The sequence below is a fragment of the Cnephaeus nilssonii genome, assembly GCF_951640355.1.
Source record: "Cnephaeus nilssonii genome assembly, chromosome: 18".
In the NCBI taxonomy this organism is placed as follows: domain Eukaryota; kingdom Metazoa; phylum Chordata; class Mammalia; order Chiroptera; family Vespertilionidae; genus Cnephaeus; species Cnephaeus nilssonii.
This window is the reverse complement of record NC_137089.1, coordinates 24,311,003-24,336,046: the sequence shown is the minus strand read 5'-3', so window position 1 is coordinate 24,336,046 and position 25,044 is coordinate 24,311,003. Positions and strand designations below refer to the sequence as shown.

General features: G+C 40.9%; 1 protein-coding gene across 1 annotated transcript in view; it reads right to left on the bottom strand.

Annotated features, from left to right (window-relative positions):
* Nucleotides 1-5,276: 5,276 nt before the first annotated feature.
* SLC30A8 (solute carrier family 30 member 8) overlaps nucleotides 5,277-25,044 on the bottom strand; it is a 29,812-nt gene continuing 10,044 nt past the window's right edge. The window contains exons 3-8 of the mRNA XM_079796690.1: nucleotides 21,425-21,571; nucleotides 18,801-18,954; nucleotides 14,843-14,993; nucleotides 12,791-12,896; nucleotides 7,923-8,057; nucleotides 5,277-6,326 (exon numbers count right to left, since the gene is read on the bottom strand). Of these exons, the coding sequence (XP_079652816.1) occupies nucleotides 6,181-6,326; nucleotides 7,923-8,057; nucleotides 12,791-12,896; nucleotides 14,843-14,993; nucleotides 18,801-18,954; nucleotides 21,425-21,571 (839 nt within the window). The 3' untranslated portion in view covers nucleotides 5,277-6,180. The remainder of the gene's footprint in view (nucleotides 6,327-7,922; nucleotides 8,058-12,790; nucleotides 12,897-14,842; nucleotides 14,994-18,800; nucleotides 18,955-21,424; nucleotides 21,572-25,044) is intronic.

Sequence of the window (25,044 nt, the reverse complement as noted above, 5' to 3'; positions counted from 1 at the left end):
AATTGTGGAAAATGAGGCTTGTCTTTGCAGGCTTTCCTGGCTCATATTTCATTGGGTGGGAATGGAGGTGGAGAGCCACATTCTCTGACAATCTATAAAATGAACATGCCCAAATATGCAATGACAATTTAGAGACCAGAAGGAAAAGAACCAAGAAAGTGATAGTGCAATGAAACGGGATAAGAGTTCTGGGAGATCGATGATTCTGCCTTCATTGAATTACACAGTTATATTTTGTTAGTGCACTTTGAGTAACTAATTCAGCTTTCACTTCTGAGATAAAAGTAGAATTTTTCAGAGCATGTCAGAAAGGGACTCAACTGTGTTAATGAATCCACGGCTCCCTCACTAGGTAACAGTCGCTCAGATAACTAACTGTCTTGATCTCAGCACGCCTCAGTCGCTCCACGTGAGAGAAAGGGCTGTCTAATTCTCACCAATAATTTTCCCACTCCCTTCTGAGAGCTTTGTTGATGGCTCAAAACCTTCTAAAAGTTTGGATGATATTTATCTCTGCGTTTGGTGCACACATACATACACACTCACTTTGTTTATAATAATAGATAATAGTTAACATTTACTAAGTGCTAATTACATGCTATACACAAGTCCAACCTCTTTACGTGGCCTAATGTATTAAATTCTCAGAATAGGGAGGTTTTGCTGATCGGGAAACAGAGGGACAGAGCATTTAAGTCACCAGCTCAAGGTCACAGAGCTAATAAAGGGAAGAGCTAAGATTCAAACTCAGGCATCTAACTACTGAACTGATATTCAAAGTACAAACCTTCTTTCCTCCATGTCCTTCAACATTCCCATTTCCCATCTGTAACCAAACATGGAAACATCAATTTCTTTTTGTGGGCCTTAACATCACTGTAGAGCCTGAGATAAATATTGATTGGCTGCTGGGTGACAGAAAAGCATATTGTGGATGGAGAGTGGTGGAAAGTTGGTTGATTTCAGTACTCTGAAAAATAAAGTGTGTAGCTCTGAAAGACGGGAAAGATCATTAATGTTTTGATGGTCAGAGAGAATACAATGCCACGAAGTAAAGGATGCTACTACACGCTCTCCCGGTAACTTCAATGGCCTGGAGTTCTGACCATGCCAAGGAAGGGCAAAGGGAGAAGCCGACCTTCAAAACTGATGTCTGGCACATAAAGTCCCTTGGTGGTATCTGCTCTTTCATCTTACACCCTTAACATCCCCATTGCAGATTGTCTTGTGTGTGTTTTTTACCTTAAAATTAGCTGTGTAATGTATTTTATAGGCCAATATTACAATCTATAAGAATTTTAATTTGATAAGAACCTACAGAAAATAAGTATTTTGTAAGTGGAGAAACAGTATGAATAGGTAATTCACAGAAGAGGAAATGCACCATAAACTTTAAAATATATTATAAGAAAATGCAAATCTTATGAAATAATTGAATATTTTTTATCATTAGATTGGCAAAACAAATTTTTATAATATATTTGTAAAAGGGTATGGGCTAACAAAAAGTATCATAGGCTGCATAAAAATTGGGTCAGCCAGTCTGGTGGGTAATTTTCTCAGCATCTATTTAAAATTTTAATGCAATTAAGCATCTCAGTATCTACTACAGAGAACATATAAAATTTTTAATTTTTATTTTTTATCAGAGAAATATCTACCATTCAGAGTTTTCAGTCTACCCAACTAAGGGAGTAGAATTTCAGGGAAATAGCAGAAATGGAGCTTGGGGTAGTTCCTTTGGTTGACTTACAAATCCCCCTTCTCGGCATTCAATGTGTTCTTGGTGTGAAATTTAAAATAAACATGACTTCAAAAAGAAAGCAGAGCAAAGAATTACACTGGAACATGTGTGTTTGCAAGGTCATCGGGTCTTTAGGGCTCTGTCCTGCACAAAATATGGAAAAGCAAAACCATTCCGTGGCCCCTGGGGCAGGACTGTCCTTTCTGATTTGAGAGCCATCTGAGGCAGGAGTCGTTAGGAACTTGACCGGTTCTGATTCTGGTTGCCTAATTCACAGTGCCTACTGAGGTGACGGACCAGTCTCTTTGCCTCCACTGAGCAGGGCAAGCTGTCAGCGGAATGCTAAGTGGCTATTTCAGCGGCGCTGATTGATTCGCAGAGATGGCACAGATGTGACCGCCTCAGTCAAAGTCAATGTTTTCTTGGCCCTCAAAATTTCAGAAAAACACAAATGCAAATGAAAAATAATGACAAGGCCCACATAGCACCCCAGAGTCATTGCCTCAACAATTACGAATGCCTCCTAGGCTTCTGGCATCCTGCTAGGTGCTGACAGTGACATAAAAATCATCGGAGACATAACTCCTGTTCTCTATGACGTTAATAAAGTAGCAAGAGTTATGTAGTTTTAAAGATCACGGAGTTTAACATTTCTTTTGCCACCTATATGCTGCTTCTTAAACACTAACTGACACACATAAACATGCCTTGTGCGTAATCTTTTTATCTAGAATGCCCTTTTCTTTATCCACCTGGAGAACCTCCGTATATAATACAAAGTCTAGCATGACCGTCGCTTGATGACATGAAGCCTCAATGGCTGTGCACACACTGCAATCCTCATCACTTTCTCTGTGCACCCTTTAGACCCCCATCCACCCATTGCCATTCTAGATGTTACTGTAAGTATCCGGGGGTGTGTCTGAGTCCCCCACTCGGGGAGGGGGGAGGCCTTCTTTGTTTGAGGTTCTAGATTCTGGCTGTTCTTTAGAATCATCTCTAGATATGTTGTGTGTGTGTGTGTGTGTGTGTGTGTGTGTGTGTGTGTGTGTGTGTGTGTTTCTATGTGTGTGTTTTAAAGTTCAGGTTCCAAACCAGACCCATTGGTTCAGAATTCCCAGGATATAGACCTGCACATCTTTATTTTATTTTACTCTCCATGGGTGATGTGGACTTGGAGTCAGGGCGTAGAAGCACTCGCTGTGCCCCATTCCTTTTTATAGCTCCAATGCCAGGAACAATGCCTAGCACACAGCAGGTGCTCAAGTCCTGCTCGTGGATGGAATGAATTACTCACATCCACCTTATGTCTCTTTGTAGGTAAATATCTAAATTATACGTGACACCAACTTGCTGGGGTCAACGCGGATGTTTTTGTAGGCTTCTCTTAAAGATGCCTGGGTTTCTACAGCTACATTCTTTGGTTGGTCCCAGTGCTTCAGCATTCAGATAAAGGCAGTGATCTGATGTGGAAATATTTTCTTTTGAACAGTAAATGTGTGAGGTTTTATAATACACAAGCTAGAATTTAAAGGTAGAAGGGATTTATTGCCAAAATGTGACAAGGAAATATAGATTAGTTGTAAAAGGCCTCTCTCTGTATATTCATATGCATGTCCACATTCAGACTAGAAAAAAATCCCAAGAAGTTATCTAGTTTAAGGTCTGTGACAAAATTTCTAACTGCTCAATGGAAATTCACACATTCAGATGACATACGCAAAATGGAACTTACTATATCCTTCCTACACAGCTTCTCCTCCTTGTTGGAGGTAAGGACTAAAGTGTAGATGTTAGATGGTATTATACGATCAAGGATTTAGAACAGGGGTCCTCAAACTTTTTAAACAGGGGGCCAGTTCACTGTCCCTCAGACCATTGGAGGGCCAGACTATAGTTTTAAAAAAAACTATGAACAAATTCCTATGCACACTGCACATATCTTATTTTGAAGTAAAAAAAAAACAAAACGGCAAAAACACCCGCATGTGGCCCGTGGGCTGTAGTTTGAGGACGCCTGATTTAGAATGAGAGAATCTGGCCTTTCCTCTTGCCTCCCTTCCCCAAGGAGAAGAGAAGTAGCCACACACAAATAATACCCAAATATGAATCAAAATATCATATCACTAACATCTGAGTCAGGATCCAATAACCCAGTGAAATGTTTCCTGGTTTAGAACATATTGGGCTAGAGACTGAAGTGAGCCATCCATTTCTTTACTACAATTTAAATTTAAATCTTGAAAGCTGGACATTCAGTTCTCCCTGTGTACATGAATGTCTGCCTTTATATCCCCATTGTCACTGGCATAACTCAGGTTCCCTGGGAGAAAGGTCTTTTGGCATGTCAGCCCACAACCATATCCATTCATTCAGTGTCCTCTTTCCTTAGCCAAACTCTGTAGAGATGGTACAAGTTTCGTGCTTCCCAGGATAGGATACTTTAAGAAATACTGTCAGTTCTTCACTTTTAAACTTAGCAATTTTTTCATCTGATTCTTTTGAATAACACAGTCTTGTCTTTTGCATGCAATTCTGAAATAATGGCTCATTCTCAATGCAGATTATTTGGTCAAAAAGATCATAATAACTATCTATGGGGCTAGATGGGTGCTTAAAATATCGATGGTTGTGGGGGCTGGTGTGCTCTGTAAAGTACATGATTGGCTAACCACTATGCTGTACATCTAAAACTAATAGAGAGTCATAGTGAATGTAAACTGTATTTGAAAAAAAATAATAAAAGTAATAGCCAAAAAGTAAAAGTGTTCAAAGATAAAGTATAGATGAGATTTTGGATAAAATAGATCTAGGTTTCAGCTACTTTCCAACACGGACTTGCTTATCTCTCCTGTTTCAGGTCCTTAAATTCACCCCCTCACGTAGGGCCCTCCAGCCACAAGGTCCTCCCTCCATTCCTCAAACACACCAAGTTCGTTCTTCAGGGTTTCCAGTCATGATCTTGCTTCTCCAAAAACCAGCTCCCTCCTGCTGTTCATTTGCTCATCACCTGCTTTTTTGTTCTTCTCTCAACTCAGAAACTGTTTCTCCAGAGAGGTTCTCCATTGACCTCCCCCAATCCAAACCAGTCTCTTTTCTCTTGTTATCACTTGCCACGATTTGTATTACATTCTTGCTGGTATTTATTAGTGCAATGCCTGTCTCTCCCACAAAAGGGAAAGAACTCTATGAAGGCCAAGGCCATATCAGCTTGGTCCACCAATGCTCAGTCCATAGCCGGCCTCAAAAGACATTTTTGAACGAATGAATAAAAGACATGGTTAAGGTACTTAACCTGTATGAGCCTATGTCCTTATCTGTATGGTATTAACTACAACTTCTCAAAGTTATCATTAGAATGAAGCTAGGTGATAAATTGCCCGGTTGGACAATAGTCAGTACTCCATAAATATTATTCAAGACCTTATTAATTTTTTGACTAAATTATTTCCATGTGACTTGAAATAAGTAATCTGCCTCTTTATGTCTCCCCATTTTCTTTTATTAATAGGTCCTACCATATGAAAACTCTCAAAAAGCAGTAAATTTTATAATTTTGCATTTGTCCACGATTTTTATACAGAGAAGTACAATATAATTCAATCGTTTCAGACATGGTACAACATAACTTGTAAGCAACATGGAGCGAGGGCATTTCTACCCCATTTAGTGAACAGTGATGTTGATAGATAGGGATTCAAAAGAATTGCCTCAAATCATATTACAAGTTAGTGGGAAAGTCAAGTTCTTATGCGGTATTGGGCCTCCAGATTCTCTTTATCCTTGACTTGGCTCTTCTTATTTTTACTTCTCCAGTTTTGGAAAATTGTTGTGACTCTCTCCTTGCCACAAATTCTTGATCAGACTTCCCTTAGTTCAGTGGTCGTCAAACTCATTAGTCAACAAAGCCAAATATCAACAGTACAATGATTGAAATTTCTTTGAGAGCCAAATTTTTAAACTTAAACTTCTTCTAATGCCACTTCTTCAAAATAGACTCGCCCAGGCCATGGTATTTTGTGGAAGAGCCACACTCAAGGGGCCAAAGAGCCGCATGTGGCTCGCGAGCCGCAGTTTGCCGACCTCGGCCTTAGTTCATCTTGACCCACTCATCCTTGGGCTGTGCTGTTGAAAGGCGATGCACTGTTTAAGGCCTATAGTTACAAACAGTTGTTATTTCAGCCTCAGTTAGGAATGGCCCACACATATACTCCTGAAATGGAACAGAGCTACTGATGATAATTGGTATTGATTAGTGAATCTAAATGCATCTCATTCGTGGTGGATGGAGCTAAATAAAGAAGTATAACATGTGCATTGTACTGTATCATCAATTTCTCAAACGTCTTCCTTTGGTTCCTTATTGTTTATGTTCCAGGAACTACAGAGCATCACGTAGTGACCTTTCAACTCAGGAAGCTGATGGTCTGACCGAACTAGTCCTGAGGCTCTTCACAGAAAAGGCAGCCGGGGTCCTGGTCGGCGGGAGATTCCATCTGAATGGTGAGTGAATGCACAGGAAAGCTATTGCTGAGGGCTTTAGCAACCTCTCTCTGAACGCCCTGGCTGTCCCGGCTGGATGCTGTTGAAGAGGAATCATAGTGAGCCTGACATTGATTGCACACAAATAGGCAATTACTACATCTCCAGCTTCAAGTACTTGAGGGGGTGGGGCACAGGCCTAGTGCTCAGAAGGAGCCAGGTTGGCTTTGACAATCAACTACATCTGCACAGACAAGGTATGTGTGTGTGTAGGGGGCGGGGGCGGGGAGGGTGGTTTAGTGCAGCAAAGTACCCAGACACTATGGGAGCTCTTCTTCACAATTATCTCTGGGGTCTGGCACTCCTAGGAGCTGAGTATGAAAGTGGAAGTGAGCCCTGGAAAAAGCCAAGACAGAACTGTTATTTCTTATACAGCCTTGCTCACCAGTCCCCAGGGACCTCTGGGTTGCAGCCCTTATATCTAATCAGAACCTATATTAAGGCTAGTGACAGGAGGCAGGGAGCATTTAGAGCTCCCCACAGACATTTCTTAGAGCAGCAACCCTCACTCCATCTTTTCTCTTGTCCCCAAAGGTATCAGGAGGCTGTAAAATTCCCTCCACAGTAACATGATTACTAGGTTCTTCCATTTGCAATAAAATATTAGTGTTGTGGATGCTGTAAATTCCCTGTAGCCAGATCTGAGCCGCTCGGCGAAGATCAGGATGTCTGAAAAAGCAAAGTCCTCAAATGACTGTCACCGATGTTCCTGTACGCTGCGTCTAAATAACTTCCTGAGTTACTTTCTAGCAGCCTAATGTATCTTATTGGCCTGTCTCCTGAGGCAGAGAGACACCTCCCACCACCCAGTTTCTCAGCTCTAGGACATATCCTGGACAAAATCACCTACTTGAGAAAGTCATTTTTAAAATAAATCCAATTTCCTAAAATTATCTCACATGGTTATAGAATTTCTAACCACCCAGTAAAAAAAAAATCACTATTAATTTTTACTACCAAGTTTTTTAGGTTGTTAGAAGCTTAAGGCCCAGCTGGCGTGGCTCAGTGGTTGAGCATCGACCTAGAAACCAGGAGGTCACGGTTCAATTCCCAGTCAGGGCACATGCCCAGGTTGTGGGCTCGATCCCCCATGTGTGGGGCATGCAGGAGGCAGCCAATCAATGATTCTCTCTCATCATTGATGTTTCTCTCTCTCTCTCTCCCTCTCCCTTCCTCTCTGAAATCAATAAGAATATATTTAAAGAAAAGAAAAAAAGAACCTTAAGGATGGAACCTGTGTATGCTTCATCTTTCTGTCTTCGGTGATAGGCAAAGCATCTCATACACAGGAGATACTCAATGAAGATTTATTGTTGAAATCATCCCTATTATTTAACTATTTGAGTATCAAGCCAACCAGGTGAAGTCTAATTTTCAGAACCTAAGGACTTTAAATTTGGGTGGCATTTCCCCCCGCCCCTTTGTTCTACCCTCTTCAGTCAGCCTCTAGGGATATCATTAGTATCATTGTTGCCATGACAACATTGACAAGGGGTATGGTTTTCAAAGGCCCTTGGTAATACAAAGTACTTCACAGTTGTTTGACAGGCATCAGCCACTAAGGGCAGCTCTACAAAAAGGAGGAAAATTACTGACTTTACAGAACAAGGATTGAATTTTGTCCAGTCTTACTGACCTGCAGCAACATGAGCCGAGAGAATCACCTGGTTCGTTGTTAAAGACCAGATGTGCAAGCTGTGCACAGACACCACCCCATCTACTGCTAAGATGAGCTCTTTCACAGCATTGTAGTTGAGGTTCTTTGGCACACCTGAGAGAAGGAAAGAGTGAGAGGCTATTGTTATTCAACTGAATATAGCTCATCGAGATGGCCAATTGGGGCTGCAAAGTCCTCCCCCAAATATCAACTTGTGCCCTCTTCATTTATGGTTTCTTATCTCAAATGTTTACAAATCAGATTCCCCCATTGCTAAGGGTTTACCATCACTCAGAAGTTCACAAAAAAACATTTGCAGATTTTACTATGCAGTAATCAACCACAGTGATCATCCTTCATTTGTGGATGTGTTATTAATCCAGTTGTGCTTTTTTTAATGATCTTTGCGTACACTCTGGAAGCGAAGCAAAATGAAATAACATGGGATTTGGTATCGGATAATCTCAGGTTAGCATTCTGGCTACAACTATTTTGAATTTACCTAAATCTTAGAACTTCTCTGATTTTTAGCATCATTTATAATAAAATAAGGATGATAAGAACAATATATAGTTCACAGAGTTCTTTGAGGAGCATATCAGAAAATAACTGCCCTTCATAAACTGTATTGCTGCATAAATGGGAGTTATCCAGCAGGTCACTTTAGTGAACTGTGTTAATAGGTGACCCTAATATTATAAAACCATTTTATTATTCAGTTTGTAAAACTTTTATTAATTTAGGTAGATGAGTGAGGGTTTATATTCAGGTCACAGAGTAGAATAGTTTGACTGTCATCCTTGTTTCTAAAGGAACAGTGTGGAGCACACAGCAGGATGGGGGGACTGGCAGGCAGCCCATCAGCTATTCTCTGGGCCTGAAGGAACTGGGGTGTCTCTAGCCTGGAGAAGAGCAGGTTAAGGAAGTAGGATCAGTTTTTCCAAACATCGCAAGGATTGTCATATAGAAGGCTAGATGGTATGAAAGTGTGAGGTTGCTTGCATTGGCTAGCTACAAGTGGAGCCAATGATTGGTTAGAATTATAAAAGATATCAGTTTGATATAAGAATTTTTTAAAAATCAACTCAACCAGGACAACAATGGGAAAAGCCATTGGGTGCAATAGTTAAATCCCCATCAACAGAAGATGATCTAAAGAGAATATTGTAGAAGAGATTTCTAAGCCTGACCCACTTTCAGCCTCTACTTCAACCATATATATACCAACCATATAAAAATAAATATGCCTCAGCTGCATGTCCATCCTCCTGAAGAAAATTTCTGTGAATGAGGCTCTGAAACCTACACTCCTCCAGAGCCACTCTCAACCTTGGATGCACATTAGTTTCATTGGAGGAGATTTTAGAAATCCTGATGACCAGGTTGCACCCAAGATCAATTAAATCGAATTCTCTTGGGATAAGACCCCACATCAGTATTTTCATAGCTCACTTGATGATTCTAACACAAAGCTATGTTTGGGAACCATTGCAATTCTATTTATAAGCCACTGGATAGTGGTTCTACTTTGCAGTTCTCAAGCTTGGCTACATGTTAGAAAACATCAAAGCCAGTCCCCAGCCCAGTCTACTAGTATTATATCAGAATCTCTGGCTATGGAGCCTACGCATAAATGTTTTTTAAAAGCTTCCCAGATTGTCATGAGCAGCTAGTCAAGAAGCATATACTTAAAAAAAGGGGGGGGGGGGGGAGGTGGATCCTTAACCTGCCTTTTTCAGAATTTAAGAGCCTTACTCATTGGGATTTTCTCCTTAGGGCTAATTTAAAATTCTCTACAATTTGAGTTTAGTTTAATCCCATTTCACATTATTTCACAGAGGTAAAAAAGAGTTGGTCAATATGTAATTTTACTGAATGAGCTGCACAAAGCTCAGGATAGCAGAAACAAATTAGTGTTTTTTTTTTTTTTTCTCAGATTAGTCATAGAATGTATATGCAATCATGGGTGAGGTTGTTGTATTATAGCAATAATAATAATGACATAGCTTTGTTGAGAACCTATAGTAGGTCAAGGTTTATGCTAAGCACTTTATTTATAACTAGAGGCCCGATGCACGAAGATTTGTGCAAGAATAGGCCTTCCTTCCCCTGGCTGCCAGCACTGCCTTCACTTCCGCCTGGAGCCGCCTTTCTGCCTTCCGCCTCTCGTCTTGTTGTGTCAATTTGCATATTCCGTCCTTATTGGCTGTAGGCGCCGCCATCTTTGTCGTGGAATTATGGTCAATTTGCATATTCCATCTTTATTAGATAGGATAATTATCTTATTTTAATATTTACAAGAACTTTACGAGCTAGTTTTATCAGTGCTACAATTCCTATTTAACTGGAGGAAAGGAAATTGGGAGACAGAAAAGTTAAAAAGCATTGCTAAGGCCACATAGATAAGTGGGATGTGAGGGTCTGCAGTTCATGCTCTGAGTGTGAGGTGTTATGCAAATGCTAGACTCTAGGGATTGCAACCCAAAGTTGACTATTATGCCCAGTGTGTCATCTCTGCAGAGTTTTATTTGGCTCTTGAAGACCTGCTATCGTTCATCTAGGACCCTTATGATGAAGTCATGATCCCATTACTTTTTGTCTCTCTTGCCTCATTTATCTCTTTACGTTTATGAGGAACACAAGTCCACTATTACTTATTTTACTCCATGAAATAATGTCAACGAGCATGAGGCTATGCTCCCACTGACCTCCGTGCTCCATCACATTCTAGAGACCATTTTTCCCCTGACAGAGAGCCTGCAAAAATATTAATGCATCCTGGAAAATACTCAAATTAGTGTTTAAAAAATAATTTCCCAGATTAATAAATATATGAAAATATCACTCAATTATAGAATTGCATATTAAGTCAATAAGATAAAATATTCCACCAATCAGATTAGGAAAGAAGAGAATCAGCAGTTTGATAATTCCCCATGATGGGGAACATGTGAGGAAATGGGCACTGTTATATTCTATTGGCCAAAAAGATGTTGCAATAGTTTGGGTTTTTTTGGTAGAAATGACCATATCTGTCAAATTTTAAAATACACAGAACTTTTAAACAGAAATAACATTTCTAGGAATTATTCCAAAGATGTACAAATGCTAAAAAATATATATGCACAGGAATGTTAATTATACCATTAACATTGGCCATCAATAAGCAAGTATATGCATACAGTGGAATAGTTTATAGCTATGTAAAAAAAATGGGGTGTTTCTATGTATGTACTTAAATGGAAAGATATCCAAGTGAAAAAAACAAGTGCAGAGCAAAATAAGTATAAAACCAGAATCCTATTTGTTTAAAAAATACATACATACACATACTTTACATATATTATGTATATGGTATACATTATATGTGTATGTATGTAAATATTTATATCTATATATATTATACATTTATACATTTATTATGCATATATATATATATATATATATATATATATATATAGTTATCTTTTGAAAGATGTATGTCAACTTAATAGGTAGATGTTACCCCTGATGAATGGGACTGAGAATTCAAAGTAGAAAAAAGGGGGAGACTTTTAAAATTCATTTTCTACCTTTGCATATTATTTTAAAATTTTACCAAAGATAAGGATTTTTTTATGCTATTCTAATTTGAAAACCTAGTTTAGAAATTAAGCATCTGCCAGATAGGAGTTATCTGGCAGTTTCCATAATTAACTGTTCTTTCTTTAAATAAATAAGGAAGATAATCACCTGAGCAGATCTACACTGAGAGACAGGGAAAGTGGAATACAGTCGTCTCAAGTTGTGCACCAATCTGCCTTTTAGCCCCCCATTAGTCAGTAAGTGCCATCCTAGCGACAACAGCTGCAGCTCAGCACTTGGCCCTCAGGAAAGGAAATGGGTGTATTTGTGACTTGACAAATCAAATATTGTCACCTCCAGAGCGAGGAAGTTCGCTTGTTAGTGACATTTGACTCCATTTGGTTTCGCTATTGTCAACATTATCATCTGCCAACAATGATACTGCCCACTGAGAACAGAAACCTTAACTGCAGCTGTGGTAGTGAACACTGAAAATGCGAGCTGCTTTGAAGGCAACAGCCCTCTGAGACTGTGTCTCCCTTATTTCAAAATGTGCGAGACAAAAAAAGGAAAGTGCATTCAATATCCATATATTTATGATCATCCAAATGTTCGATATGATGCAAACCTCTGGCTCTGGTAGAATTTTCTGGGAGCCATTCCCAGCACCCTCCTGTAGGAATCTCGAAGTGCTACGAAAAGACTAGTTCAGCGGTTCTCCAAGTGTGGTCCCCAGACCAGCAGCAGCAGCATCTTGTTAGAACTTTAGATTCCTGGGTCCCAACCCAGACCTGTGTCCCAGGAAGGGGGTGGGTGGACCCAGCAATCCGTGTTTTAACAAACCCTACAAGCAATTCTGATGCCACTAATGTTGAAGAACTGCTGGCCTAGTCTAACGAGGGTTTTAGGCAAACCCTTCTGAATAGTTACAACGCTGCTAAGGATGGGTTTATACTGTCTTTCTTGGGTCTTATCCATACATTTAGGGATACACTAATATTTTAACAATAACTTCCTCCATGTCTGTCTTTAGTGTTTGTGCATATTGTTTTTACACTGAACCATATCATTTAACAGTTGCTGGAGGAAAAATAGAAACCAATACTTTCTAGTTGTTCCATATGAAAGAAAATCATAATATTTGTTTTCCCCCAAATTCTTTATCAGTTTAAATGTTCTCTGTGATGCATATTAATAGTGAGCATGCCTTGAGGCTACTACCTCTTGTGGTCATAGGGAAGAGAAAGCATGGATCTTGGGAATAATAATAAAATCGCTCCTACCTTCCATGAGTACGATGGAGAAGTCCTTTAAGACTGTGACGGTACTGGCCAACACCAGGACAGAAAACACAAATGTGCAGATTGAGTCGGCCATTTTATAGTCTGGCTGGAAAATACAAGGGCTTTGGTTAACTGAATGTGTGTCTCCTTTGAAGAAAGTCTGATGCATAAAATGGGTAAACCTCCCTGTTTCCTTCCCTCTCAATCACCCTTTCACCCCCCACTTGACATCCAACTTGACATTTGATATTCATCTCAGAGGCAACTTTCTGAAGACTCAATCTTTCTTCTAAGCCAGGGGTGGGGAACCTTTTTTTTCTGCCAAGGGCTGTTTGGATATTTATAACTTCATTGGAGGGCCGTACAAAATTATCAACTTAAAAATTAGCCTGCTATATTTGGTCAAACATTTAATTAGCTCACCCCTAATGCCTTGACAGGGCTGAACCAAATGATTTCGGGCCTTATACAGCCCTCAAGCCAGATGTTCCCCACCCCTGTTTTAAGCTTCAAACTACCAGTGACGGAAGAAGAGAGACTACAGGGCATGCTCTCCCATCATTTAAGAAGTGAAGGGAGAGATATTCTTGAGTATTTTCTCAAGAGGCCTGATTTGACTTCTCTGAAACGAACAGAAGTACAGAGTTTGCGATGAGCTGGTTCGCACAATGCTCATTGACTTTTCAGCCTTAATTATGATGAGAAGAAAGCCTGTCATCTGCTGAGAGGTTGCATATGCCCAAGGTACAGCTGGAGCTTGGTCTTAGGACTGGGGTTAGTGTGGTTTTTTCCCATTCCAAGTATGACACATGCTCGAGACAGGCATCTTTGATCCAGTCCTAAGAGTACAAGCTGAGGCCTCATTCTTGCCTCTCTCGCCACTGAAACCCTTAGCCTCAGGGTGAAACACCTGCAACTTTGCCTCTGATGCAGTTTTGGGCCACAGAGAAGTCTGCCTCATTATCTCTAAGAAACTTAACCTTTATAAGCGTACTCTCAAACTCGACTAACCCATACAATTTTGAACTATTTTTCCTTAAACTTAAAGCTTGCAGAGAGCATTTGCTCAACTGAATTCAGATATGTTTTTGTAATTTGTATTTATGTGTTTTCATTTTTAGTAAAATTACTGTAGAGTCCCTGCTAACTGGGAAATCATGATAGAACAAAGATAAATGCTTGTCTCCATTACCTCCCGTCTCCACTCTCACCACCCCTGTTGGTTCTCAGTACTACCAAATGCAGACCTGCAATGAATATTTCCTTAGGGTCAGAGGCCCACCCAGAGCCATTCCCACTTTCCATGAATACTCTGACCTTTTGGAGAGAAGTTACCTCTCCTCCATTGTGGGTGATATTGTGGGACATTCAGGTGTTCTACCCTCCCCTGGCCAAGTAGCAGGTACAAGACCCAAGCTAGACTCCTTTCCCAGAAATATGAATCTTCAGCATAATGATAATAAATTGAAAAAAAATGAGTTGAGTCATATTCATTTCAGTTTGGTGTCTGGGACAGAAGTTGGATAGTTTCTGAAATCTATATAACAAAAGTGACCCTTATTTGTATCTTGATTTCTGTCTGGAGTACATCCAATAAACTTCAGCCAATATATATATATGTATGTATATTATATATATGTAATTATGTATATATAATTATATATAACTTTATTTTTTACATATATTTTATTTGTGTATGTATTTATTTATTTTTGCTTAAGTGAGCTAGAGATTTTTTCTGTTGCTTACAACCCAAGATCTCTAGATATTTATGGTTCCATTATAGTGCATATTGACCCAATGACAAAAGGAATTACTTTCTTAAAAGACTGGAAGCCCTGCAATTAAAGACAGAGCTCTTAAGAATTTGGAAAGTCCCAAGGTTTTCAAGCTCTGAATGTTTATTTGTTTCTTTGTTTAAAATTTGCACAGTAGTGTGTTTAGGAAAAAATAGTCTGTCCACCCTCCTTTCAGTTAATTTTGGAGGACCCGCTTTTATACTACTTGGCCTATAAAATTGCTATGACAGTGGGTTAAATCAAACATACTCACCTTGAAGTAGATAATAAGTGCGCTGGTTAACACACTGATACTCTGAAGCAGATCCCCAAGGGCATGCACAAAAGCTGCTCTGACACTGGCATTAGCTTGCACTTCCTTGTGACTGTGGCCAGGAGGCCTCTGGTGCAAAATCACACTTAGTCTGAACAAGAGAACATGTTCTCAGCACACAGGAGATTAACCCTTAAAAACCTACCCGGCACCATGGAAGAGTTAACAGTAGCATATATTATCCAAATTGACAGGTAATTAAAATATTCAGGTTTTAAGATATACTAGTTTGGACTAATTTTGAACACAAGTGGGTCATAGCATTTTCAATTTTTCACAAAAGGGCAGACAATGAAGATTCGCCTCAGTTTTCCTTTCCACCTGCCTAATGCTCCCCTTTCACATTAAAACTGGAAAGCATCACTACTTTGATGAAAGCCAAGTATTTTATAATGAGGAGGAAAACTATCATTTATTGAGGGTCTACTTACTGTCAGGCACTGAGCTAGGCTTAAAGCTGAACTTTGATGGGAGCTTAGTTAAATGTCCTGGTTTCAAATGCAAAAAGCAGCAGAAAGGAGTAAAACAAAATAAGTAGTGAGTTTCATCAGGGCTGGATTTTTTAATCTTTTCTTTTACTTAATTTTGTTCATTTGCATAAGAATTTGAAATGTGAATTATTTTAATGGCCAATGATGAGCATACTGTGCTTATGTATATGTAGCTATTTATCCAGAGAGCAAAACATATTAAAAAATTATAAATGTATTGCAAAATTGAACATTTCCTATCCAAATCAAAGTGTTAAGTAGTAGCCGTTATAAATTATGCACCTGATTCTATTTATCTACAACTTCAAGAGGTATTAGACCAAAGGCAAAGTGAGAACGTTTTTTTACTGGTGGCCAACAAGGAGTGTTTTTCCTAGGAACTTCTCTGTACATTTTGTAACAGAGGTTTTAAAGAAGTATTGTTTAGTACCACGTACCCTTATTTTCAGAAAAGTGTCTGTCAACTCTCAGGCCATCATCACTACCTGAACTGACTGCTGTCCACCGGGATTTGCTTTTTACATAATGTTTACTTTTTAGACTGTCAGTGTTTCAGCAGAAATTGACCTTCAATTTGGAGCTACCATTTCAGGGTCTTCAGACAGCCTCCCATGGCTGGCAGTTGCTAGACTCTCTAGGTCTGCTCATCATGTTGTCCATTCATTTTTTTCACTCATTTTATTAAAAACAAGAAAAAATTACTTAGGGACCCATGTATGCAAGGCACTGTTAAATGTTTAGGGCATAAGAATAAGTGAAAACAGACATGGTCCCTCCCCATTGTGGCTTCAAGCATGAAGGAGATGCAGAGAATTTAAAAAGACACACGCACACATACATGGAACATTCTAATTAAAATAAGCCTACTAAGAACCAGTGCTACAGATAGTCAAACAGGGAGTCTGGTTTAGTTAGCAAGACAAAGCAATTGAGTCGGATGTGAAAGGTTAGAGTTAGGCTCGGAGGGGAAGGAATGTTCAGGCAGAGAAAATTTCGCATGCAGTGGCCTTAAGGCTCTGTCAATAATTTTCATCCTAGAATCCCTTTACAACCTGTATTATAACTTTCTGTCCTGATTTTGAGTCCCCAAGGAATAGATTTATTCCCAAATTGTAGTTGTCTATTCAGACAACACAGCCTCTACCTGTACTTGGAACCTGTAATCCCAGTTCTGGGAGGAAACATTATAGTCACTCAGTAGCCTTATCCATTAATAACTACCTGCTTGCACAGGGAAGTCAAAACTTTTTAATTCCCTTGTCTTTCTGAGCACCTGAAAATTAAGGTCAAAGTTCAACAGCAGTTGCAGTGAAAAGAAAATGTGGATGGTATCTGTTTAAAAGTCAAACTCAATCACCGAGGGTCCAGATTTATGTTGTAGTTAGCTAGGAGCACCCTTTATCTTCGTGTAGCATCGATACAATTATGTGCCATATGACTTGGGAAATTATTAATATTTTTATTCTTCCTGCTGCCTTGTGGACATGTTGTTCTCCCATGCAAAGATGATGTTATTGATCCCCGGTCAGCAGGACACATGCTCTGGCTTGTCTCCTAGTGGTAATAGATTGGGATTGATCTCCCACTGCCAATGTGAAACACATTTTCAGTATATCTGGGCGGAAATAGGGATCTAGTCAGTTACAGCAGATGAAATATCACTCGTCTAATTGTTTAGCTCAGAGATTTTTGCAATGGTTTGCAAACTAAGAGGTGAGGAACAAAGGCAGGCACAAGGTAAGGGTACTAGAGGAACCTGAGGAGCTTTCTCTAAGTGTGCACGCTCAGCTTTTCCTCTCTTTCCAGAGATCCACTGTGCCCTCTCTTTAAAAACACTGTTTAAGATGCCATTCTTCTATCACTGTCTTCTTCACTCTCATGTGTAATCCTATTGCAGTATGTCACGTGGCATTGCAAGATAGACAAGATGATGCATAGTGTATGAGTTTCCTATTGCTGCTGTAACAAGTTACCACAAGCCTTTCTAGCTTAGAACAACATACATTTATTATCTTATCCTGACCTTTGGAGGTCAGAAATCTAAAATTAGTGTGCAGGACTGCATTCTTTCTGAGGTTTTAGGGGAGAACACACTTTCCTACCTTTTCCAGCCTCTAGATGTCACTTACATTCCTTCATCTTCAAAGCCAGCAATGCAGAATCTTCTCTCCTCTCTGACCTGACACTTCCCTTCTATAAGGACCTTTGTGGTGACATTGGGCCTATCTGGATAATTCAGGATAATCTCCCCATCTCAAGATCCATCTTTAACTTAATCACATTTTTTAAAAATTTCTTTTATCATGTAAGGTAACATATTTAGAAGTGCTAAGCCTTAGAATGTGGAAATTTTTGAGGGGCCATTGTTCTCTCTACCACAAATGATACAGATAGATGGACAGACAGACCGTTTTAAATAGATACAAATAGACAAATAGATAGTTTTAAATAGGTTTGTCCAGAAATATTTTGGCAAATGAGAAGGAGCAAATCGACCAAAAGGATCAAAGTCCTGGCCTTAAAACTCCATCGTCATAAGCAACCAAGTAGTTCATTTGGGGAAGAGCAGACAAATATGGCAGTGATCACATATCCAGTAGGACATGATCACACATCCCATAAGAGTGATTTAAGACTACCTGGTTAAGGCAATGTACCAACAGGTAGAAAATAAAGAGTTCAGCTAACATAGCTTAAGGCAGAATTTTTATATAGTCAAAATATTGCAAAGATATAGTAGAGTGCTTAATAGAGAAATAAATTCTGCTATTAGTTCTGTTAAAATATATGAAACTAATGACCATAAAATGGATGTTGCAAGAGAGAATTCAAAAGTTGCAAGAGAGAATTCAAAAGTAGAAAGGGGACTAAAGTAAATAAAATTTAAGATCCCTTCCAATCCAGCTGTGTGGGAAGCCATAATATGTCCCTGTAATAAAAACTGAGTAGGAGTAAGTCACGTCCCATGGGGAACCATCAATATGTAAGAGAGAGCAGAATGGCTAAGACCCCATTCTGAGTATGGTGGGTCTAGATTCAGATCCTGGCTCTACACCTTCTCACTGGCAATTCATCTAACCTTGCTGAGCTTCAGTTTTCTAATCTGGAAAGTAGGGATGTTGTGAACATTGGGCTTGATAATGTAGATCAAAAGATCGTATCACAGTCCCTGACACATAAAAAGCATTCAAAATGGTAGCTCTTAGGAGCTGATATTAAAATACTTAAACGAGCACAACCAACCTTACTTTCAGTCATAGAACCATTTGAGCACTCTGTCAGGTCTCTGCCATCCTCACAAGTGGAGGAATTAAACACAATCAAAAAATAGCAACGAGAACAAACACACATCTGAGTCCAGACAGGGTTAAAGGCAAGCTTCCTGGGCAGTGTGTGGGGTGACTTACACAATGTTGGCTGCCACAGCACAGCCCGAAACGATGATCATCACGGTGGCCTGGATCTGGTAATCGGGGTACAGCAAGCGCTCACACGCCAGGTAGACCAGCACACCAGTCACTGCCCAGACACACAGCATGGACAGCAGGGCACCGAGGATCTCTAAGGATGCAAGCACACAGACGTCCACACACAAAGCGTTCATGAATCACCTTAACGTCTCCAAGAGTCATGAGACATTAATGTTCCCTCTCCCAAAAAAAAAAAAAAAAAAAAAAAAAAAAGAAGCTTAGACTAGTTCACTCTGACTCACAAAGCAAAACTGTGGAAGGATTTTAGCACTAAGACAAGCTACTTTCATGTTGCATTTATAAAACACCAGCATCTGAGTTCCTTTGGTCCATGTTACTCAGTAATTTGCAGCAAATTTTAAAAGCGTATTATTTGTTGCCTGTGCTTGCTGTTTTCCTTGGGGATTTTAATTTAAGCAGGTGCTAAAATGATTGAAACTTATTAGGAGATGAAATAATGAGACACAAAGAGTAAAAGGTATTTAGAAACTCTTAATTTTGCCATAAAACATTTACAACGTGCCAGTACCAGTAGCTTCTGTGGATTAAAACAGTAAAAAGGAAAGGCTTGAGAGGGTACTTGAAAAATGAGTTTCATTTGCCAACCCAGCATCCCATAAACACAGAGGTGAGCTCAGAGGTATATCAACACTCTAGATGCATTTTAAGAGCAACAGTAAGGAAAAGAAACATAGAATGTGACATTTACATTAACATTCCAAGATAAGATAGTGTTCAATGTGCCCACTGAGTAAAGTACATTTGCTCACTTAGGAGTTCCTTAATGCCTCACCCTGATCTGCAACTCAATCTTGAAGGTGGATTCGAAAGCCTACCAGGGTCTGGGAACATTCTGTGAGTCAGTGGTCAGGCACATTCCAGAATTTTTACCTCCGCCTTTAAGCAGGCCCCTGTAACATGTTGTTTCTCACTGTGGGAGGAGTGTTTCCCAGACTTTAGTCACTTGTATACAATTTTTGCCATATCCACATGCCACCTGTCTCATTAGACATTTAATATTCTCTTTAAATAAATTCACTTTTTATACTTAGCTTCTTCCTAAACAAAGGTATTCATGAAATTACAGGCTTGATGTTCTAGTTGATGTCCACCTCTCTGTCTGGAGTGGTACTGCCTAATACGTTAGCCATCCATCACCTGTGGCTGTTTACATTGAAATTAAGTAAAATTAAAAACCCAGTCCATCAGTAGCACTGGCCATGTATTAGAGTGTTCTGTGGCCACGTGATGCTCTATTACAGAACGTCTCCCTGGAGGCAGAGTTCTATTGGGCAGCACTGGTCTTCTGGTGTGTCAATGCTCATGGACATCCATGGCCAGGACGAGAAAGTCCGAACAGGATTTGAAATTCCGCGTCCCTCCAATGTTTACAAATCATCCCATGTTTACAAAACAGCTCCGGCCAATGGTATCAGAAAGGGTAAAGTATGGTGGGCACATGATGCATTACACAGATCTTGTAACATAGAAACCCACACCTGAAACCTATATGTCCATGTGGACCAATCAATTTAATAAACAAATATTAAAAAAAGAAAGGGTAAAGTACAGGCATGAATTTATACAGACAAATGGCTGGTGCTGGGCCAAAAGTACAAGCATAGCTGTATTGGGGGACTGGGAAAGCAGCTTCAGGTCACACTCTTTTATCGATCTTTATTGCCTTATCTTCCTCTCCCGCTGATTGTTAAAGGAAGGCAATTCAAAACACCCCCTGTGGCCTGACTGCAATGGCTCAGTGGTTGGAGTATTGACCTATGAACCAGGATGTCATGGGTTTGATTCCCAGTCAGAGCACATGCCTGGGTTGCGGGCTCAATCCTTAGTAGGGGGTGTGTAGGAGGCAGCCAATCAATGATTCTCTCTCATCAGTGATGTTTCTCTCTCTCTCCCTCTCCCTTCCTCTCTGAAATAAATTTAAAAAATAGTTTTTATAAAAATATCTTTAAAAAACAAACAAATTTTAAAAACACACACATTCTGATGATAAATTGTTTGGTATGAAATTAGAACTCACTTTCACTCTGAGCTTGTAAAGCTACAGCCCACAGTTGCCAGCTGTGGCCTGTACCTGGTGGTGCCTTTCAGCAAAGCCCTCCCACGTCAGCATGTTGGCCACCCCTGCCCTGCCCTCGGTTCTCCTTCACCTTCTATTCCTGACTCCCCTGTGAGAAGTTCTTCCATCTCTGCAACGTTTTTTGTGCCGTCTGTGCCTTATTTTGCAAAATGCTAGGAGCTTCCCGGATGCAGAGTAACTTAATGAATGCTATCATGGCTGTCGCCCTACACTGAGACCCTGGGGCTGGGGTGGTTGCATGTGTTCCTATTGTCCCATCGGAGCAGAGGTAGGTGATTAATCTGGCCTTCAGCTGAATTAACATAGAGAACACAGGTTCCCACCCCATGTCTAATTCATCCCGCGCACCAGAGATGTGCCTCGGGAGTTTTCCAACAAGGCTTTGCTTTGTCCCTTTTGATTCTATCCTGGGTTTGACTCTGAGGCACTACACCACCACGAGCGCTCCGTCGGTGAACTGTACCTGCTCGGTGCCATCCGAAGGTCAGCCGCTTGGAGGGAGGCTTGGAGGACAGCCACAGGGAGAAGAGGCTGAGCAGGAAACCAGTCAGGTCAATCAAGAGGTGGGCGGCGTCTGTGACGACAGCAAGACTCCCAGCAATGTGGCCGCCTGGGGGTGCACAGTATCACACGGGGTGAGGATATAATGTCCCGCACAAGGGTTCCCAACCCACCAAGGGTCCCCAACCCGTAATGGGAAATCAGCCTGGAAAGGGGGTTGGGGACCCTTGTGTGGGGCACAACTAGATTCCTATGTACTAACCCGAGTTGGTGAAATGTCACAGACCCACAGAGCTTCGGAAGACACATCAGCATCGATCCAATCCACCTCTTCTTCCCAGTTTGACAAGTAAAGAAACAGAGACCCAGAGAGTGGGTGGGATTTGAACATGTAGAAATGGATGTCAAGGGCAAGGCCATTGCTAAGGGGTAAAGGTACAGAGATTGGAGAGTGTGGGCATTCTTGGGGATCATCCCCATTAGACCAGGGCATGAGGATTCAGAAAGGGCAATGCAAAACAATGAGGCTGCAGAGGGAAAGGCCAGATTCACAGGGTCTCACACTCCAACTGAGGACCTGGACTTCCGTCTGTAAACCAGATGACACAATGGCCCATGGATGGGTTTTTATTTATATTCTTGCCTTGTGATTTTACCATAGTCTTTACTGCTTCTGTCTTCTCTACTAATTTGCATTATCCACCTGAGTTCGAGACCCCTGTGAGGAATAGGGGGGACAGTAAGGCGGAAGGACAGGCACCTTCTAAAGGGACTCCTGAGTGTAACAGTCCAGTGAAGCATGGGAAGAGAACCCACGCCCCGGAGGCCCGCCTGGCTGTTCTCTCTGTTCCCGGGGCTCCCTCTGCTTCCCTCTAGTTCTCTTTTGAGCAAAGACCTCCAGCCTCCAAAGTGGAAGCCAAAGGAAAGCCTTGTCTCTTCCTTCCCGAACAGAGCTTGTTGTTTGAGAGCAATAACCTTTATTACTTTCCACCGCGTCTTCCCAGCAAAGAGCTTTTGCTGACGGATAGTCCTCCCAGCGGCTGTTTATTGCCTCCTGCACTAAAAAGCGACGGCGGCTGTCAGTCATCAGCCCTCGGTCATCAGACTCACCTTGTCGGCTAATGATTTTTAAAAATTACATATATGGCTCATAATTGCAATCATCCCCACAGACTGCTGGCTCTCGCTGCAGTTAATAACGGGTTTGTCAAAGTTTAATGGTCTGAGGGAAAGGAGTCTTCAAGCTTGTTACTGAGCTGTCAGTGCAAAAATCACAATGATTCATTAGCCAAAAAGTAACATTTTGCTAACAAATCAGCTGTCCTTCCAATTACCCTGAAATGTTGCTCTATCTGCCAAACTGGGGCTTGATAATGAAGCTGTGTTGCTAATGCATTATTTCTTGCCCGGAAAATGACTGCAGGCAGATAAGCAGCACGCCACCATCTCAGCAATGAGTGATGATGGTGATTCTATGTGCTGAGCTGAAATCGTAGCCCAAGTCAAGGAAATGAGGTCTTACGGGGTTTCTTCAAGAGGCTCCGCTGAGTCAGGAGGCAACTGAGAAAGAAAAATGGCCTGGCTTTCGAAGAAGCATGTTAATAAAGGGGTTCCGGAAACCAAGAACCATTTTGCAACCATCAGAACTACTTTTAAGAACCATCCAGAAAATTGTGAGCAATCATGATGAGTGGCTGTGGAGCAAATTGTTTGCAAGAGGTAGTTTGCAACTGAACTTGCATTTGCTTCTGAATGCATGGGGTATGACTGACAATTAATTCAATCATCCCATCGGTATTTGTTGAGCCCTTACTGTGCACGGTGCAGGAAGAGGATACACAAAGATAAAGTTTAAAAATCCCAGTCTCCCCCAACCTACATGGCTCAGTGGTTGAGCATCAACCTACGAACCAGGAGGTCACAACTGGATTCCTGGTCAGGGCACATGACCAGGTTGTGGGCTCAATCCCCAGTGGGGGTGTGGCTCAATCCCCAGCCAGTCAATGATTCTCTCTCTCCCTCTTCCTTCCTCTCTGAAATTAATAAAAATATATAAATAGAAAAAATAAACAAAAATATTGCAGTCCCTCTTTTCCGTGATCTCACTAACACTCACTATGCTGAAGACATGCATGACAAATAGACTAGAAGACTAAAAAGCCACTCCCACTGGGAGCTTTGGGGAACTTTTCACAGGAGAGAGCGGGAAGAATTAGCTAGAAGAGAAGGGTTTCTGAGGGAGATGTAATAGCAGGAACGAGAACAGAGAGAACTGGAAGAGCATGGAACCTTCGTGGAAAAGCAGATGTGGATTGTTGGAGAGTAATGGGAAATCAGACGGCAAAGGTGGGCTGGGGACCCTTGTGTGGGGCATTATATGTCATGCTAAAGAACTTGAATGTTATCCTATGGGATCAGGGGATCTACTTATGATTTGGAGGCTAGGTTGGGACACGTTCAGATCAGTATTTATGAGGGAGATCTTTGCCAGCAATCCGGAGACTGGCCTGGAGGGAGAAGCAGCTAGCAGTTAACACACAAGGGTAACAGCCAAAGGAAATGATGATAAAGGCCTGAAGTAAGGCGGCAGCCCTCATTGGTCTGGATTACTTGGCAAGATGTAGAGAGTGATGCACTTATAACCAGGTAGGAGAGGCGCCAAGGACTGCATTCTGGAAACAGACCCTACTGAGGGCCTGTCGGTGGAGATGACAGCAGAAGACCAGGGGGGCCACTGGGCCTGGGTCTCATGTTCACTTCAGAGTCAGAGTTGCTGTGAAGCACGTATGATGCTTTCTGTGCAGACATGGGCATACTGACCGGACTGAAAGAGCGAAATGGTTGTCTGACAGCATTCGCCTTATTTCCCGTTCCTGGACTACACCATTGTATGCTAGTAAGCCATATTTTAAAAATTCTTTCATTGCCTTATGAATAGCATTATTATACTATGTAGCTTGTTATGCCAAAAACTCGTGGAGTTATTATGTAACAAGTATTCAAAACACACCAGTTTGCATAGGCATGTTTTGACATTTAGAATCTTTAATACCAGGAGCATCCGGAAATGAAAGTGGTGGGAGCTACTGACACACCCTGGCTCTAGTGGAGAGTAAGTCTTTTATCAATGAAGCTTGTGGTTACCACACCACCCAGCTGTATATTTTTCTTACTATGAAGATATATATATTTTTTTATTCTGAGATACTTACCGTCTCCCCCAGCCAGCCTCCAGCTCTGTATTTCTATCGAGCAACATAGTGCCTCCTCCATTCTTGCTTACTTCTAAGCAGTCCTGCTGCAGGATGCTTTTCCTGACCATTCTCAGTTTCTTCCAGGATTGGCCGTAGCTGAGCTTATTTTCTGTGAGTTTTTTGTGTCTTTATGTCCACCTTTTCAAATTGGGATACATGTTTACATCTGCAATGTAACTCATCTCTTTATGGCCTTTCTACAATTAGGAATTTCACAAGCAATCAGAAAGAGTCCCAATTCAAATTCTTACCATTTGCAACAGCATGGATGGAACTGGAGAGCATTATGCTAAGCGAAATAAGCCAGTCAGAGAAAGATAAATATCAC